Source organism: Lonchura striata, chromosome 4 (genome assembly GCF_050655825.1).
Source record: "Lonchura striata isolate lonStrDom1 chromosome 4, ASM5065582v1, whole genome shotgun sequence".
Classification (NCBI taxonomy): Eukaryota; Metazoa; Chordata; class Aves; order Passeriformes; family Estrildidae; genus Lonchura; species Lonchura striata.
In genome coordinates, this window is record NC_140706.1 from 64,374,691 (window position 1) to 64,393,736 (window position 19,046).

Sequence of the window (19,046 nt, forward strand, 5' to 3'; positions counted from 1 at the left end):
TATTAGATTATTATAATTAATTGCTAAAACTTTGTGACTCTTGCCTCAGAAGTGTTGTGAAAGTGCATCCTTACCACTGACTGCATGAGTATGTTAAGTATGAAAGCATGTTCTATACCAAATACCCAGTGTTAGGTAATGGTACTCAAGTAACTCCATAGGCACCCCAGTAATCCATAAGAATTGCCTTCAGGGAGTGTTTGCTGACAGAAAATAATCTTAGCTGAGATTTTGGTTTCATTTGTGGTTGCCTTTAAAAGTACTGTGGTGTCTCTAGCTTTCATTCAGACCCCCAATGCATTAGACTAGCTTACATAAAGATTTGCATCTTTAATACAGCTTTGAGATCATCAAGAGCCAGAAGAGGCCCAGATGTGTATATATAAGGGTTTTCTAGCTTAAGATGAAAAAAACGTGTTTAAGATGATGCCTTAATTCATGTGCTTGAGGTGCTTCATTGTTTTTTTAATCACAGGTTGCTGGTACCAAATTAGCATTTTGTAATAGTTTTAGCATTAGTATTCAGGACAAGCCTGGGTAGGAGGGGGCTGGGTTTTTTTTTTCAGTGTTTTTTGTTGTTCTATTTCTCTTGAAGCTGGAACACAGAGGAGGTTTGATGTTACAGTAGCCATAAACAATTTTAAAGAGCAAAAATAGGTACAGAAATGTAGCTGCTCTAACCATTTCCTGCCTAACAAGTCACTCTGACTGGTGAACTAGACTCTTGTATCTGGTGTTGGGAATTGCATGATGCAGTTTGGATGTTAATTTGGAAGTAACCACAGAGGCTGGAGGCTGCAAAGTGTTATTACCTCATTATCCATTGCTCAGGGTTAGCTGTAAGGTTTTGACCATCTGTACGCACACAAAGAGGAGGAGGGAAATGGACAATACAGATTACATATTTCAAGCCAGTATGGATCCTGATTAAGTTTGCAGCTCATCACAGCAGGACAGAGCTCTCTGGTTCTGTCTCATTTTTACAGCTCAGAGTAGTTGCTCAGCTATTGCTTGCTATAAACCCATGCCTTTTAACAGGTACTTTTACTAGGTTGCTGAAATAATGCTTACTGTTTTTTTTTTGGGTAAGTGATGTTTTCCCAGTTTTGCTGAAAAAAATGGGACTTTTGTACTTTTGAACAGTTTAATCATACTCTAGATGAAAAAGAACTAAATAAGTATAATGTTATTCCATCCTCAGTGTTTTTAAAATACAATGCTCTACCTAAATAATTAATAAAAAACCACTTTAATCCTGGCACAAACAGGCTGTAGCGACACTGTGGTTGTTGCAGCTACCACGGTGCACGTTGTTTTACATTATTAACAAAAATAATACGGCAGAAGCCATATGGCGGCATATCGTGAGTTTTGTACTGTGCTGCTAAGGCGCAGGAAATGTGCTTTCGTAATATCTCGTTGGCTGCCAGCCCTTTGAATTCGAGCAGCATTATTTGTTGTGCGAGCTGGAAGGTGCTGCATGCCCCGTGTTTCTCCGTGCAGCTGCTGCAGCGCGCCCCAAGAATCCAGCGCTGCACAGCGGGGCGGGGGAGCTTCCTGCTGGAACGCCAAAGCCAGCAATCCTCAGGATGCTTGTCTGCCCCAGAGAAGTGGCTCTGTTTGGGTGTGAGCTGCGTTTCGTGCCTCCCTGTGAATCAAGAATCATTTCGTTTGGATCTCGGAGAGTTGCTTTTCCCCTCTCTGGTAAAAGGCTCCCCCCTTTCCTCTCTCCCCCTCCTTCCTGTCCTCCCCTTCCCAACATATCTCTCAGTGGGCAGGCTTTGTGTAATGAAATCCTGTGTCTAAGAACAATGACATCTGCAAGAGTCACTTGCACAGCTTCAGTGCTGTCCCTTGCTGCACTAACAAATAACTGCAGCAATGTGCTTCTTTTAATGGGGTAAGTAGAAGGAAGTTTGGGCTCTGAAGCTGTGCAGAGGGAGAGACTGAAGTGGCACGTCCGTCCCCTCTGCATACCCTTAGTTTGTGAGCTGCTTGGGATGGACATACAGCCTTTTGTCTCCCTGGAAATGTCCCTCGCATGTTAGGCAGGACTGGGAATAAGTGCAGATCGGGGTGTGTTTGGAGGTGAGGATACACAAAGGCCACTCGGAGCACTCCTGAGTTGCAGACGGGGATGCAGAGCAGAGATTTAATTCTCCAGGGTGCATTTTTAGCTCTCAGATTTCCTGTGTTACAGTACTGGAGCTCACACAATTTCCTGCATTAAGCTCAGTGCAGAGCGAGCGTGCCTGCCATATCCATTTGCAACTGCTTAGCATGAGCCTTGATACTGAGACACGTGCCACTTAAACCAAGTGGCTGTGTCTAGTGCCAAGAGCCTTAAGTCCACTCATGGTTAGTGTACTTTCCTGCACACTTAGCCCAGCCTAGTTTAGCTTGTTTACAAAGAGATAAGGCAGTGCAAGCAAAGAGATAAGATATTGCTTCAGCTGTAGTGGCATAGGAAATAGCCCTCTAGATCCCTCTGCTCACCAAATCCATGCTCTCTTCCACAAAATTGTAAGGAAAGGCTGAGTTTATGAATGGTGAGCTCTCCACACATGGCAGATGGGCAGAGGTTCCTCCTTTAAAAATTGCTTCTGGTCCAGGTGTGCCCTTTCCTAGAGTTTGATTTTTATTAAATTTTTTTTTCTTTTCTAATATTGCTGCTCTTTAGGAACCTAACAGTCTCCCTCTCCTGTGTCAGCCTTTGTCTCTTTTGTTCTGCCACTGATGCCAACACTGACACGCTCTCAGTTTGAGTTCAGCTGTGGCACAAAACAAAGGGGGCCAGAGCTTGTGCTTGTACATGAACATCATTTAGCTGATCAACATATGTCCTGGACCAGACAGAAAAAAGCCAGAACTTTTCACATGTAGTCAAGAAGCTGTAGCTGTGATGATTAATTGTGACTTTAAGACCGGTGAAAAATTGCAGTGAAGATGGAGTAGTCACGTAGTCCATTCTCAGGACTGACAGACATTCTGTGTCTCAGAGTTTCAACTCTCTTTGAAAGCACATCTCAAAACTTGGGCTGTATCAGGCCATGACTATCATGCCAGCTTGATGGGTACTCCACATGCCCTTAGATTACCATGTGCTAGTGAGAGCAGCTCTTCCTTTCTGTCTGCCTGGAAATGCCCGTGCACAGCAGAGACAATAATAAATATGCTGAAGAAGAAAACATGCCTGCCCTCAGGGGCCAGGATAAAGAACTCCAGTAGCAGAGGATTTTTTTTTTATTCCTTCTAGCAGTAATGGAAGAATCACAGAATCAGTTAGATTGGAAAAGACCTCTGAGATCATCAAGTCCAACCTATGACCTAACACCACCCTGTCAACCAGACCATGGCGCTGACTGCCAGATCCAGTCCTTCCTCAAACACCTCCAGGGACAGTGATTCCACCACCTCCCTGGGCAGTGCGTTGCAATGTTCACCCTTTCTGTGAGTAAATTCTTTCTAACATCCAACCTAAACCTCCCTTGGTGCAGCTTAAGACTGTGTCCTCCCATCCTGTTGCTAAAGAAAAGATAGGTAGCAAAGCCTCTGCCCAAGGAGCAGAGGAGGTGATGATGATAATGGCAATTTATGAAGCTTTTGTGCAACAATTTTTCATGGTGGTTAGCACATGTAAATGGCCTGGTATGTGCTCCTATGGGTTAGTCTTGTAAGTGGTCAAATCTATTAAACCTTCCTGCAGTTTTCCTGTTGCTGATTCTCTTAACTTTCTTGTATACCAGAGTATCAAGAGCTCAGCCAAAGCCCACAGCTCTCTTTTGTCAGGTGCTATACTGAAAGACAGTTGTGTTCCAGGTATAAGAACAGATCCCAAATGGACAGTGGGCAGAAAGCAAAATGACTGGATATTAGCTAACATGATAGCAATGGTCTCTCAGGAGATTCTCCATCCCAACACTGGAGGAATTGGGCTGTTATGAGAGTTCATGGGGAGCATGAAGAAATTTGTTTGACAGTTTAACTAGTACTGAGGGGTCAGTGTCTGCCATGGGCTGATCAGTGGTGGAAGTCTAAGTGTGATTTGGAAGAGACAAAGAGAGGCTATGAAGAACCTTGAATGTGAAGAGAAGTAGCTTCCTGGAGAAGTGAATGTAGTCTGTGAGGCAGTAAAATCATCAGTCCAGAGCCTAACACAACCCCTTTGGAGTGCATTAAGGATGGGTGTAGTTATGATGCCTGTTTGTCAAGGCAGGAGAAAAGAATGCTGCACTTGGTTGCCTCTCCCCACTTCTAAAGTGGAGAATACTTTTTCCATCCAAATAACTTCTTTTAAGTGCTAAAGTACACTTCTGGGAACTTCTGGAAGCAAACCTTCAGACATGCAAGTTTGAAAATTACTGAATGAAACATATTAGTATATCAGTGCTGGAATTGTTCTTCTGTAATAAAAGCAAGTTGGGGTAGCATATATGGTTGATTTGGAAGTTCTTATGGACTTCTGTTTGCTAGGAAAAAATAATTCTCCTGAGTACCTTTTGGAAAGGGAAATAGATTATGAGAAGCAGGAGCATTCTCTGATGAACTGTACATTTGGGAGAAACAGATGCTTTTAAAAGGTATACTTGGTGCTATTAGTACTTCACAGATTTGGTAGTCAAGTATTTTATGAGCTGGCAAAAATTTTCCTTTTTCATCCTTTCCCATGGTGTGACTTTACATCCTTAATTTTCTTTTATTAGAGTTTACAGTGTACGGTGTACTTCGTTGCTTATGGGATTTGGAGGCATCTCTCATTCATTTATTAGTATTCATTAAGTATTGAAGTAGAATAAGTGTGTCATCTACTCTATGTAGTAAGTACTGCTTGAACTGAACACCTCTGCAGTGAGGGACCAGAACCTGTCCAGGCTTGATGGGGATCCCTTTTTATGCAAATTGGTTGCCATGTGCAGTCCATTCCTCTAGTCCTTCCTGGAAATGAATGGCTTTGGGGTCTTGGGTGGTCTTGACCCCTCCCCGCCCCACCCCCTACTGTCACAATCCAGTTATTAAAGTTCTTAGAAATGCTTCTGCCCAAATTAAGGTGCAAACAAGACCATATGCCAGTGACAATAGTTAAAAGTAGGTATAAGAGGGTGAGAGATAAAAAGGAGAGTAAAAGGAAGAGAAAGAAATAGGAGAAAGAGGTGGGGGGGTCAGAAAGAGAGTGACATAGAATAAGGAAAATGTCACCATCCATGGATCATGATGATGTTGCATTGATCCTTTTCAGCTGGGCTTCTTGGAGGTAATGGTCCCCCCAAAAGGTATAGAATCTGATGGGTTAATATCTGCTCAGGACAGGTAGGAAAATCAAGGCACCTTCCTGGCGGGGGGAGTTTGCTGTTGTCCCTTAAAACAGATTCTGGGTTTGTTGCATCACCTGTAGTCAGTCCTGTGCCTTTAAGGACTTAGGGGAGCACTTTAGGGGGGTTATTGATGGATTAATGCACCCCCTCAGCTGCCTCTCACGTGAGTGTCCCATGGATGTGGCCATGGGATTGGAGGTTTCACAGATGGGCTGATTTGTGTAAGGGAGGATGGGTGTTTGTCTTGGTTTGGAAAGACAGGTGTCTGCTAAAGAAGGCAGGAGCCTCCCCTGAAATGGAAAAAATGTAGATCCCCCTCCCTCCGAATTGTTATAAATTTGAAATTAAGGGGGCTCTCAGGCAAAAAGATGGGAGCAGGAATAACAGTTCTTTATTAGGGAAGAAAATAAAAAGATAAAATAAACAATGCGGTAAAGCAAAACAACAGTGACAGAGACAGAATACGACCTCACGCCCTGTTGGTCAGGGTGTTGGCAGCAGTCTAATTGGGAATTATGGCTGCAGTCCTCCTGGAGTGTCAGTTGTGGTTCTGTTGGAGCAGTGATCCTGTAGAAATGGGTGTAGTCTTCCTCTGAAGATCCAGTGAAAGAGGCAGCTCCTCCTCTGGGAAATCCAGTTCAGAAAAAGCTGTGCTGGTGTTCCAGAAACTCAAGATTATATCCAGTTAGGATTGCTTGGCTCCTCCCTCTGGGTGCAGCATCTCACAATGGGATGTTCTAGTTCTTATCAGTCACACTGTGACATTCAATAGTCCATTATCAGCAGATGTCTCCCCAGAAGAGAACTGGTTGTGGAAGAGATACGGAAAACAGCTTTTTGTAAGGAAAACAGAAGACAGCTTCCATACAGATGGCAAATAGAATACATCTTGCATTTTCATGTGGGACAGTGTTCACTGTCTCTGACCAGAGGTTACACCTGAAACATCCTCCCCTCCTCATTTCAGGGGGGAGTAAGCCTGGTCTCTGTGGGTTGTGGCCTCTCACCCCAAATGTAGCCAGGGAAGAATCTCTGCTGTGTTTGGCTCTCTTGTGGATGCATTCCTATCCTTCAGGTTTGTTTATTTCTCCCTAGACTTAAGATGATTAAACAATAGTGTCCTCTTTATCTTGTCTAGGCAGCTTAAATCACAGTCCAAAGCTCTTCAGGAAGGCTTCTGTGGTTGTAGCTTTTTGATACAGTTTTTGCTATAATGGGCAAAACTTCATAACAATGTTTAAGGCATGAACCATTTCAGTCCCTGACATACACTCAATGTCCTTTTCTCAACCTCATTCTTGCACTTGCGCAGTACCGTGTTGTGCTTATGTCCAGGAACTAGAACAAGGATGTGTATCCTGGAAAAGTGCTGCCCTACCTCTGCATGGGCCTGTTATCCAGCCTCATCTTGTTCTTTTTCATGGTGTGTCATTACCAACAATCCTTGGTTAGCTCTGCAACCATCCAGCTGCTGGTATTTGAGACATACACATTAGCCCCTTCTCTTCTGGGATTCTACTCCATCCTGCAGCACAAGCATCAGTATGGACTTGGAGAACCATTCTTTGATAAGGGAAAAGATGAGAAAGTTGATAGAATTCATTTGCCCCTTTTCCCCCCTCTGTCTCAACTCTCTGGGGGTAATCTCTCTATAATCCTTTGCAGCTTGATGTAAAATGCAATTATCAAAAGGAAAGGCAGAAAAGTTAATATTAAAAGAACAATCACAGGATGCAACACCTGGTTAAAAACTCCTGTTGCTGTTGGCAACCATCCATATAACATGTCCCACCAATGTTGTTTCCCATCCTTTTTCACCCATTCCATCACCTGGATTTCTTTAACATCATGAGAAGCAGTAATCAGTCTTTTGTCCATTTTCTTGTTCTTGCTTCAGTAACAGCTTTATCAAGCTGAGATTTATTCCAACAGGGGTAGGGTGTAGGTCTTAAATCAGTGTTAAATCTTAACAGTTGATAAGATGTAACAGAAGCTCGATATCTAAAATCAGATCCTATAATTTCAACACAGTTACAGACACAAATGTGAATGATTACTTGTATCTACAACAGGGTTGTCTACAAGAATAAAATCTCAAGGGCTTATTTTGCAGACATATCCATTCCATTGGGCCTTTACTCTCTGCTCCAGGGAATAGAGTACAGCTCTGTTGGGATTTAATCTTGACACAATGATTGGGTGTGTAGTATGTACAAAGCACTGCATATTGTTAAAACAAAAGTGTTGGCTTTACTCTTTGTGGAGTTGTAAGTGAAATGAATTAGTTACCACCAAGAGTGGAATTCCCTTTCAAATTTGGTTGCATTATCCCAGGTTGCCTTTTGAATTTCAGTGGGTAAATTACTTTATCTCCTTCCTTTATAAATATCATAGTAAATTGGCCCCACAGCTGAGAAATGTGTGGCTCAAGTTGTTTAATGGATCAAGCTGATGACAAAATTCTTTTTCTTCACTCAGAATATCTGTTTCTTTAAATGTAGTTGAGTTGAACTGTAAAGATCTCTTTGGTCTGTCAGGGCTGGTTTGGCCTTGACGTTGCTCAGGTGGGATCTCACCTGCTGCTTCATGAAGTGGTTGCTGTACTGCTGTTGCTTCCCCCACCTTTTGGGAGGGTCTCCTGTGGTTCAAGTTGCCTCCACAAATCGGATGCTCTCTGCATTTGAGTTACTATTAGATATGTTATTATTTGTTGACAAGAACCTCCTGGAATCTGAATCTATGGGCAGTCACTCTGCATGCAATAGGATTCCACTTGCCAGATTTCCATCTCATCTGGCTTGTGGCCATAATGCTCTTGGCAAATTAGCCACCTGAATCAAATAAAATGGAAGAGGGAGGGGGAAGGGTAATTTTTTGTGTGATTTTTTTTTCCTCTCTACCCTGAGGTGGGGTCTAGTAGGCTCAGGGAGACTTGAAGATAAAGAATTATCTTTTCCCTGTTCAGTGTTGTCAGGATCAGCCCATACATTTCCATACTATGCAAGTCTGCTATATTTTTTCTGGAACTCTGATATCTCAGTTGCTGTATACAGCACTATTTGGGTAGCAGTTTGCTGACCCTGACCATTGTCTGTGGTTTGTTTTAATGAGGGGTCCTAATGTTACTTCCTCATCATCAGATAACAAGGCAAGCATTATATCTTGCTTTGTCAGAAAAATAGACCTGTGTGCTGTCTTCCAACTTCTCCATTGTTTACAAAAAAAAAAAAAATCAGTATTACGAGATGGTGTTTCTACAAATGGTCCAAATTCTAAATCCTGCAATTCCTCCTATAATATTCTCCTATCTACATCCCAAAGCTCTGCCTGAACCCTCCTAGTTGCTCACACTCAGTAAAAATGCAACATTTTCTCCCAAAGCTTGCTTTCTCTCTTCTCATTTAACTGGTCTTGCAATCTTTTCACCAAATCCTGCAGACATCCAGTCATTTTTTTCCTCTTTACTCATTCATTGGTATACCTTTCATTTTGGGCAGCAGTAAAAGCTGTTCCCAAAACAGCACATAAATTGCTTTACCTTTCCTCTTTTTTTACCTTTTGCTCTCTTAACACCACTTTTATGCGTTTAACCACCGTGTCAGGATGATACCAATTTCATTAGCCTATTCTGTGCCCAGGGGAATTGGGGAAGGCATTATATTCTCTCAACTTTTCCAGAATCAGAGAGCAGTCAAGCACTGACATTTCTAGAACAGTCTTAGCTTGCAGCTGCTTGGGTCCCTCCTGGCTGCTAACAATGAATAGATCACTTCCCAGCCTGCCCTGGCCAGAACTCAGGGGTAGAGTGATGGTATCCCAAACAAATTCTTTCAACCACAGCATCCTGCGTGTGACACCAAAAATGTGATGTCACAGACTTAAAGGGAAGCGAGGACACAAGATTCATAAATGCTCATGGTGTAAAGGAAGAACAAAATCCAGAGGATCCACAAAAACTCACAGTTTTATTAGTAAATTACACTCTTGGCATGGAAATGGATTCATTAATCCCTGCCCTACTGTATAAACATACAGCAGATATAAAAACACAGCAGTTTTGGATTAAGGGATCAGATGAAAAGGAGAGAAAGAAAGGAAGAAAGAGGGCAAAAGAGATCACCAATCCTGATTCCAAAGCCAAGCAACCAAACTTCATTTAAGTTCTAAGACCAGTGAGTGCTGTCTGCCTCTAGAAATCTGACTGATGGCATGTTGTCAAGATGTAAATTATAGCCAGGTTACTTCTGCCTGCTGTAGCAATTAAAGATTGCTGTTAATTAAACTGACTGACCATTAGGAGAGAACCTGAAATTGATACGCTCTCGACTGTTTCGGATGATATATGCACATGCATGCACAAGAGAGCTCTCCCTCTGATGAAACACTAAATCTCAGTCCCAAAAAAGAAGTTTTTCTGTCCTCTGTGGGTTAAAAAACAAATGTAGCTATTTGTTGCAGTTCTGCCTGTGCTTTCCTTATTGAGAACCTCTGGATGACTGTATGCACTATTAATCTTAGAGCTGTTTTTTTCATACTGTTTGACTCATTGCTTTTGCTTGGGGATGTGGGGCAGGCAGAAAAGAAGCTGGTGTACTGTGCATCCAGTTTCAAAGTGGGCCAGGATTTCAGTGCAGTTTTTCTTGCATTTGTACTTTAACACTTTAAATAATTACTGCCACTCAGCCAAAGGTCCTAGTTTATCACAACTGGAAGCACCCAGTGTACAGTCTCAACTTAATCAGTCAGCCTGTCTCTTGTTGATTCTCTCTGGTGTTGAAATAGCATAATCCTCTAAGAATTCAGTATGAAAGGGTATTGGGCATGTGAAGATGGTGGTGATGATCACTAAAATAATGGGTTAGAGAAGATCTAAAATGCTTTGTCCTGGGGTGATGTTATGATACTTTATTCCTCCGTGGTCTGCTTTATGCCCAGAAATGGATTCTGTACTTTAAGCTAGGCCCAGGTGAAGCGGGGGAAGCCAGGCAAATACTTTCAGTGGTCTGTGTTCACACAGATACTCTTCTGCCCTCTCTCCTGCGTCTTTCTCAGCAGAGAGAGGGAAAGTTAAATTCCTCGCTTTTAGCTAGCTTCTTTTTTGTTAGCTGAGGCAAGAAGTTTTTCCCAGGACTGTGGCTGCTTCTTCTGGAACTGTTCAGCTTTGCTCCAGCCCAAACACCAGAGCATCACGAGGAGCCCCATGCTGCAGCCCGGCAGGGAGGGCCTGGGATGCCACATCCTGGCTCTGGACCTCAGGAGGAGCCCAGCAAGACCCAAAAATTCACCAGCTTTCTCCACAGAGAGAAGGTTCAAATATTAACAGAGTTTTGGGGGTTTTTTTTAATTCTTTCCTGTACCCTGCATGCACTCTACTTGTTAAATAAACGTGTTTTTTTCACTTTCCTCTGAGAAATTCTTTTTGTATTGGTGGGGCAGTACTGAAACCTGCCTTCTTTAGAGGAGATGTTAATTTCAGGACATTTCCTCCTAACTTGTCTCAAACTGAGACATCCTTCTAGAATATCACATGTGGAGAGTGCTTCATATCTGCTGGTACACTAAGTGTAGATACTGTGTGTTCTTAAGGAGGCAACATCTTTGTACAGGATGGGAGCATGTACATCCTTCAGTTTGTATGATAGGGACACCAAAATGAGGAGCAGCAGCAGGTTTTAGTCAAAGCTCTATAAAATGTGACAAAGGCTTCCATAAATATGCACTAATTCAGGTGCTCTGCTGATGGGAAGCTGAGCCCTCCATAGCCAAGATCCTTTGAAGACAGCTGGCCCCACCAGTTGCTAAAGGTGGGGTTAACAGAATAAACTCGAGGTGGGGCATTAGGGAAGTCCTCTCTCCTTGGTCACAACACTAAGGAGCCACCCTCAGTCTTTAGCTACTGTACTTCCTGTGTCACTTGAAGAAGCAATAGCAGTGAGTGAAGTCATCCCAGGTGATTCCAGCAGACCATTCCTCCCCAGCTGTCATTCAACTTGTTTGAAGAAATTCCCTCTATGGAACTTCTTTTCCACCTAACATATTCAATGCCTGGATCACCATTCCACTTTTAAAAGTGCAGAAAAAAAACCTACTTTATAAATGCAGATTTTGAGTTTGGGAGAACCAGATTGGTAAGCCAAGTAACAAAAAAGCTGTTATATTTTGTAGTAGGAAAAAACCCATAAATAGTACAGAATTACAAGACAACGTGAGGTCAGTCAAGCCAGTATGAACTGAAACAGAAGAATAGCCCTGTCTGTGCCATGGTGGTGTTCAGAAGCAGAATGCCCGAGTCAGTAGCTGTGTGTACTGTAGTGGTGGGAGTTTTTGTTCTGGAGACCCTGCTTCAAACACTTCTTTGCTGTCTGGATTAGCATTTTTGTTCCTGGTGATAAAGAGAAGGTTTTCAAATTAGCACTGTGTTGTGACTCAGTGCAGGAAAAGGGACAAGACTTATTTCCCATGTAAAATTCTTTTGGCTTGGAGACAAAAGAGAAATGAGCAGTTTTTTTGGCTCAAATTAGCAGATAGAGAGCCAGTAACTGATCAGCTTATTAATACAGAGGGTTTCAAATACACAGTCGGACAAAAAAAGCCCAGTTAAAAAGAAACAAAAAAAAGGGGCGACTTACTATTCTGTTGGCCTTTGATTAACCATAGTCTAGTCTCTGGCTACTTTTTAGAAGCTGCTTTAGCTTATTTGTTTAAACAGTCTTTATTATTTTCCCCAATGAGAGAGGTCTTGATGGCAGGGGAAAATAAGCTCTGTGTAAGCTTTACATGCAGGTGCTTTTTTAAACTTGAAGTGGCAATCTAGATGTCACAGCAAATCCTAGTCTTCCATCACTTTTCTGGTGGCTAGTTAAGAAGAAAAAGCAAGCAGTGTGTTTTGTTTTGGTTTGACTTGATCTCAGGTTTTCCTTGGTTAGCATGGAGCAAAAATGCTTCTCAGACATGCTAAGGATAATTCACAGCCTCTGACTGCAGCTCATCAGTGACAAACAGCCTTTTCCTACCACACTCTTAAGTGGAGGTAGCATTTGTTCCACACTTCCTGGCTGTTTGTATCCCACTGCATTTGTGCAGTGGGCAAACAGTCCGAGTTGCCCACAGAATTTTTTAAAATTCATTCTTTCATGTTAAAACCTATGGAAATGCATCTTGTCAGTAAATAAAACTGATGGTTTTGCACCCCTGATTCTTTTTGACTGCAGATATCAGAAGAAATACAATTTTCAGTGGCAGAGGCCGTGTTGAATTAGATCTAGCTGAAGTGGTTCTTCCCTCTCAGAGGTCTCTGCTGCACCTTGTGTGGTGATGAGATGCCACAGAGCAGGCTGACAAATGAAGGCACCACAGACTTTTCTGTCAGCAAGGAAGAGTGATCCCTGAGCTCCAAATACTATTAAGTAAATGGATTGTTTAAAGAGCTGATAGACCTCTAAAACTGGTGGTAAATTTTTGTTGTGATATTTAGCAAATAGGCAGGTTTCAACCTTCAATGAAGGGAATCCATTAAGTAATGATGAACTTTTATGTTTTATTGTCTTAGTTGCACAGTTTAGGAAGCAAAGCAGTAAATGAGCAGCTGTAGGTGCTGTGTTTTCATCTTACCTCCACGGAGTAGCCATTGTCCTCTGGAATTCCAGCTTTCCCACAATCATCCTAGGCCCTCTTGCATCCCCTTGCAGCTCTTGCAGACAGATAATGGCACACCACCAATATGTATCGCGACCATTCCCCAGCTGAGAAGCTGAGACTCCCTTTTATCCATGTTGGTCCTTGACCAATCCAGTATCTTCAACTTGCTCAAGTGCACAGGTATAAACACCCAGCATCATCAGCCCCAAGGTGCAGCTTCTGTGTGTAGCTGCTACAAGAGTACAAAGACTGGTGCTCTGTACTCACACCCTGCTGAGACCTCTCATGGAGTACTGTGCCCACTTTTTGGGTCCTTAGTAACAGAGAAATGGGGCTCCTGAAGGGCTGTGAAGATGATTCCTTCACAGCATTCCTGTGGAGGAGGAATGGAGCATTCCTCTTCTGGAGGAAAGGCTGAGAGAACTGGGCCAGTTTAACCTGGAGAAGACTGAGAGGGAATCTTACCAATGTCTATAAATATCTGAAGAGGGTGTGTCCAGAGGATGGACCAGGCTCTTCTTGGTGGTGCAGGGCAATAGGATGAGAGACAGCAGGCTGCAAGTGGAACAGAAAGTTCCACCTGAACATGAGGAAGAAGTTCTTTACTGTGCATGTGACCAAGCACTGGAACAGGCTGCCAGAGAGATTACAGAGTCTCCTTCCCAGGAGATACTCAAAATTCATTTGGACACAATCCCAAATTCATGAACTTTCGGGGAGCCTGCTCAAGCAAGGAGTTTGGACTAGACCTCCAATGGTCCCCTCCAACCTTACCATTCTGTGTGAAGAACTAAAGGATAGTCATACTAAAGTACACCAACTCTGCCTGCTGTGCTGCTTTGAAGTATAAGTGGATTTGGATTAGAAAATGCAACCGGGGATGACGGAATATCAGGAGATGCACCAGAAACAAAACGTGTAGCATTGGTATCCAGCATGTGTCTTTCCTCCTCCTGGAAAGCTCCTCTGTGGCCTCTTGCAGGCTCTCAGCTGGGCTTGGGATGTCTTTCCCATCCCTGGCCATGGTGCTTCCCTGAGTGCCCCTTGGAGCACAGCGTGGTGTCACGACTGGGGCGGTGGGTCCTGGACATGGTGTCCCCAAGGACATGGTGTAGCATCAGTGGGCCTGAAGAATGGCTTGACTTTGCTGTGTGTCTCCATGGCTGGTGCCTGTGCCCTGGCTCCTGATGGCACACGTTGAAGTACAAATGACAGCAGTAATTGGGGAGAGATAAACCCGGCTGGAAGGGCTCCGGGCTGCAGGGAGGGAAGTGCTTAAGTGACAATTATTGTTCTGCATCCCCCAGCATCCCCAGCAGCAGTAGCCTTTGGTCTGTGCTTTAGAGGAGATGTAACACGTTAATTGGAATGCTTCTCTGTTAACATGTCTCACTTAGTTTCTTGTCTGATGCTGCTTTAGTGGGGAGGCGGGGGAAGGCTTCTCTTTGTTGAGGTGGCTGTTTATTGTTAAATCCTATTGAAATGTGTCTCATTTGTCATGTCGTCTCCTAAGATTGATTAGCTGCCTTGTTTTTTAAAGTAGAAGCTGCAAGGAGAGAAGAAATACAAGCTAGATGTAGTATTAGCTGCGAGTTAGAAATAGGATTTAGTATTCCCGATAAGCTTACAAATTAAAAATGTACATTTCACCCTGACCAGTTTAGGGGATGACGCACTTCCTTCACATCTTAAGAAAAACACTGGTAGCAGTAACTTCAATGGGTAGATAATATACACATTTATTATACTGAATAGTTATTTTTCAGTCTATACATAATTAATCCTTAATTTAAAAATTATTTTTTACAGCTTGATATTCAACACTAGCCACAGTTTGGAAGACTCTGACTGGGCTTTCTTGTTGTGTTTCTACCCTGACTTGCAGTATGAATAGGTGAAAGTAGTTAATTCAATAACATTTATAAGTGGCAACAAAAACTTCCTTCTTTTAGGTTTTAAAGACTGAGAAGAAGAGAGTCCACAGAGTCAGATCTTGATGCTATGACAGGACAGACTGTCCCGGCATATCTGAGGCACAGTGTGGGCAGTGAATATTGTAATATTGACAGATAACAAACTCCAGAGAAAACACATGTTGCTATCACCCATGGAAAGGTAATGCATTGCATAAAAGATTCCAGGAGCTCCTTTGCAGAGTGTTTCAGCTTGAAGGCCTATAAAGTAGAGAAATGGCAGGGATAAAAATTCCAGGATGCATTGTAAAGCTGCAGCAGTAAGTAGTGTGCTGTCAGTCTCTGGATCAAAGCAGTGATAGCAAGTGCAGCAGCTCAAGAAGAATTTAAAGACCTGGGAAAATCAGCCAGAAGGGCAGTAATGGCTCCATCTACCCACTAATGTAAACATGTTGTAAATTATAGAGGACATAGCTTGTAGGAGTGGCTAAGGACAAACAGTGTTTTGAAATGGGGTTGTTTTTAGTTTTATAAAATATTCAACAGGAAGGCTGCTTTCTTTCTAGGAATAAATATATCTGGTCGCTTTCAGCAGCTTGTTTTATGTCTTCCAGTAGTTATCCTCATAAAAGAATGTGGTTGCACTGTACTGTGAAATGTTCTCTCATCTTTTAAGTTACTAGACTGGGCAGGTCATTGTTTGGTGGGAGACACTAATATGACTAATTTTAGAGTGAAGGGAAAGATGGTTATTTTACTGAAAAGCATGACTCCTACAAAGTGTGACACTGAGGTACCTACAGCTTAAATGCCTTGATTCTATGCCCAGCTATTGTTAGCTGCATGATGAAGAATAAAGGGAAAAGATAGCTTACATGAAATGTCTGCTTTTAAGAAAGGTACAGGATGGAGTAGAATAGAACTGCTCTTGCATGCTCCTGATCTAGGGCTGATCTGCAGCCTTCAAAAAACTTTAGCATTATTTACACACCCTAGTGGTCTGACACATAAGTAGAGGTGACTTATATTAGGAGAGCTGGTCGAGCTCTGAGCTATCTGCTGACTCGTGTATGTGGCAGTGCTCTCACGGTAGCTTTTGAATCTATGGTTTGCAGCCTGATGTTTAGGAATACTGAATCTGGTGTCTGCCAACCTTAAAATGGGGTGGTGGTTACAAGCCAGGATTGGCTATAAGACGCACAACGGTCCATGGGACGAATAATTTGGTCAGCTGTCCCAAGAAAGCCAAAATGTGCTCATGAGTGAGTGCATGCTCTGGGATCCTGTGCATTGGCCACAGGACCATGTCAGGTCTGCATCCTGTTGGATAGGGCCCACTGAAATGTATCTCTGGGGATGCTCGTTTCATGCTGCTGGCTAACACGATCCCAGCTGTGCCCAGGTGGCCAAGAAGGCCGATGGCATCCTGGTCTGGATCAGCAATAGAGTGGCCAGCAGCACCAAGGCCATGATTGTCCCTTTGCACTGGTGAGGCCACAGCTTGAGTGCTATGTTCAGTTCTGGGTACCTCACTGCAAGAAAGACATTCAGGTGCTGGGAGGTGTCCAGAGAACGGCAATGGAGCTGGAGAGACGTCTGGAACACAAGTCCTGTGAAGAGCAGCTGAGGTGCAGGGGTGTTTGGTCTGGAGAAAAGGTGGCTCAGGGAAGACCTTTTCATGCTTTACAACTCCCTGAAAGGTGACTGTAGCCAGGTGGGGGGTGGCTTCTTCTCCCAAGTAACAAATGAAAGGATATGGGGAAATGGCCTCAAGTTGTGCCAGGAGAGGCTTAGGTTGAATATAGGAAAAATTTATTCACAGAAAGGGTTGCAAAGCATTGGAACAGGCTGTCCAGGGAGGTGATGGAATCACAATCTCTGGAAGTCTTAAATAAAGTTTAGACATGATACTTAAGGGCATGGTTTAATGGTGAATATGGTGAGGGTGCTGGTTTGATGACTAAACTCAATTATCTAAAAGGTTTTTTCCAACCGTCATGATTCCATGATTCTATATTGCTGCTTGGAAACTTTTCCAAGGAAGACCATGAAGTTAGCTGTAGAGGTAGCTCTCATTTCTGCCACACCATGGGAGCTTTCAAGTTGTGCTTCCCTTCCCTGTTTCAGTACACAAATACTGAAGCAAGAGCTGAAATTTCATCTGGTATATTTTGGATGCAGTGTTTACTCAAGAATTTGAAAAATGTTATTAGAAGTTATCTCATTACACTTTTCCTAGAAAAAGGATGTTAACAGTAATGTCTAACCCAATTCCAGATGACTTCTCACTGCATTGTCAATCTGCAACATTGTCCTGTTGTGCTCCATGTTTCCATGTGTTGATGAGCAGCTGCTGCATATCCTTCTCCTGTTGATGGATGAGTTGCTTCAGTCAACGAGACTGGGTAGGGTTTCCAAAGCTCCTTGGGATTATTTTAGGTAACAGACACTACATATGCAGAAGTTATTAATGTTAATGTGATACTTAGCATCAAGAATGTGTTTTTTTTCAGAAAGAAGAATGAAAGAATCATCAGGTTGTCATTAGAAAAGAAGACTGAGGAAGCTAATTAAAAAGAGCCTGAAACAAGGTGGAGTACTCCTTTGACTTAATACACAGAAGACTGATTCCACTCCTAGTCTTTGGCTACACTGAACACCTCTATTTTAGCCCATTTTTTTGAGGATCTGCTCCTGAGAAAAAATTAAGAACCTAATTGTTTACTGCATGGAACTGATGACTGCAGGTTATCTCTGAATGCATCAGCTTGGTGCTACTGAATGTGATTAGATGCTTATATGGATAAAAGAATCAAAACAGAATGATGATGCTTATTTTTATTGTGTAATGAGAGAGAAAGGAGTATAAGGAAAGGGAAAAATGCTTAAATGAGAAGAGACAAATATTAATGTGGAACAATAGTTGGTGAGAGGAAAATAAGCTCAGTATGAGTCATGCAAGTAGTGAGGCGTATGTTTTTGTAGGAAAGCTAGAGACCAAGATGAATGAGAGGAAGTTAAGGGGACAAATATATGTATGTATGTATGTATGTATGTATGTATGTATGTATAAAAATGAGTAATTTTCTTCCAGAATTATATTAGAAATCCACTAGAGAGCTGATGAACCTGAATAGCTCTGGAGGCTCAAGGGACAATTAAGAAGAGAAAATTAGAATATAAAATACTTTTTTACACTGGAATACCTGGTGAGCTTAACTTTATCTTTTGGTAAAGAGTTGGCAGGAGTAGAGATACTTTTATACTTAAGAAGCCCTCATTGAATCTCATGATTTAGCAGGCAGTGTTACAAAATATGAGACTTGGACTCTGCTTGTAATTTGGCCCTGTAATGCCCTTGTCTGTGCTTCATTTTCCTGGTCTTCAAAATGGAGGTAAAGATAGTGGCTTTGTTGTTAAAGCAGTTTGAGATTGATTGACATGTATATGTAAATATAGAGAATATTAATATTCTAATATTTGAACTACAATAATCTATTAAGTCAGCAGTCATTTCTTTAGTATTAGCTGAATTACCTCTTAGGAAAAAACAATCCCAAAATAAATGTGATTTAATTTATTGTTACAGCTGTAATAAGCATCTGGAAGATTGCCGGTGCTCTTTTTATTGACGTGGGAGAGATTATAAGGGTGATCCAGGGAATTATAAACTCATGACCCTCATTTAAGTGCCTAAGAAAATTGTTGAGAAAGTCATTATAGATGTCATTATAAAGTACCTGAGGTGCAAACCAGCATAACTTTCTCTAAGTGTAAACTTCCTCAAATGCATTAGAATCATTTCAAAAAGTTAAGTAGCGCACAATGGGAGAAATGTTAGATATACTGTCACTTATTTACACTCCTAAAAGGCTTTTGTTGAAGTTTTTCAGAGGAGGCTGTTAGGGAAAGCTGGTAATCAAGGGGTGAGTGTTACAGTCACACTGCCAGCTTAATAACTGTCTTAAATAGGAAGCAGAGAAATTGCAAATTTATACCAGGGGAAAAGGCTGGTTTGTCATAGTAGGAAAATATTAAGAGCAGAGCACCTCGGGGGTCGTGCTGCTGCATGGAATGACGACAGTACTAATGGTCCGGGAGAGAGGCTAAGCAGCTTGATCACCAACCCTTAAAAGAGATACAGCATTTGTTTTGGTCAATCAAGTGTACACAGATGAACTGG

At 42.3% G+C, this 19,046-nt stretch overlaps 1 protein-coding gene across 5 annotated transcripts in view; it reads left to right on the top strand.

The window, feature by feature from the left end:
* MAML3 (mastermind like transcriptional coactivator 3) overlaps positions 1–19,046 on the top strand; it is a 243,629-nt gene that overhangs the window by 29,934 nt on the left and 194,649 nt on the right. The window contains exons 1-2 of one of the 5 annotated variants that reach the window (XM_085578254.1): positions 1–17,268; positions 17,377–17,454. The exon at positions 1–17,268 is cut by the window's left edge and continues 27,051 nt beyond it. The exons of 2 other annotated variants lie outside the window; for them this stretch is intronic. Coding sequence is in view for 1 of the 3 variants with exons in the window: in XM_085578252.1 (XP_085434378.1) it covers positions 3,436–3,450 (15 nt within the window). In the remaining 2 variants the exon portion in view is untranslated. Of the gene's footprint in view, positions 17,455–19,046 lie in introns of all 5 variants that reach the window. 2 more of the 5 variants (XM_085578253.1, XM_085578252.1) reach the window with 2 other exon arrangements.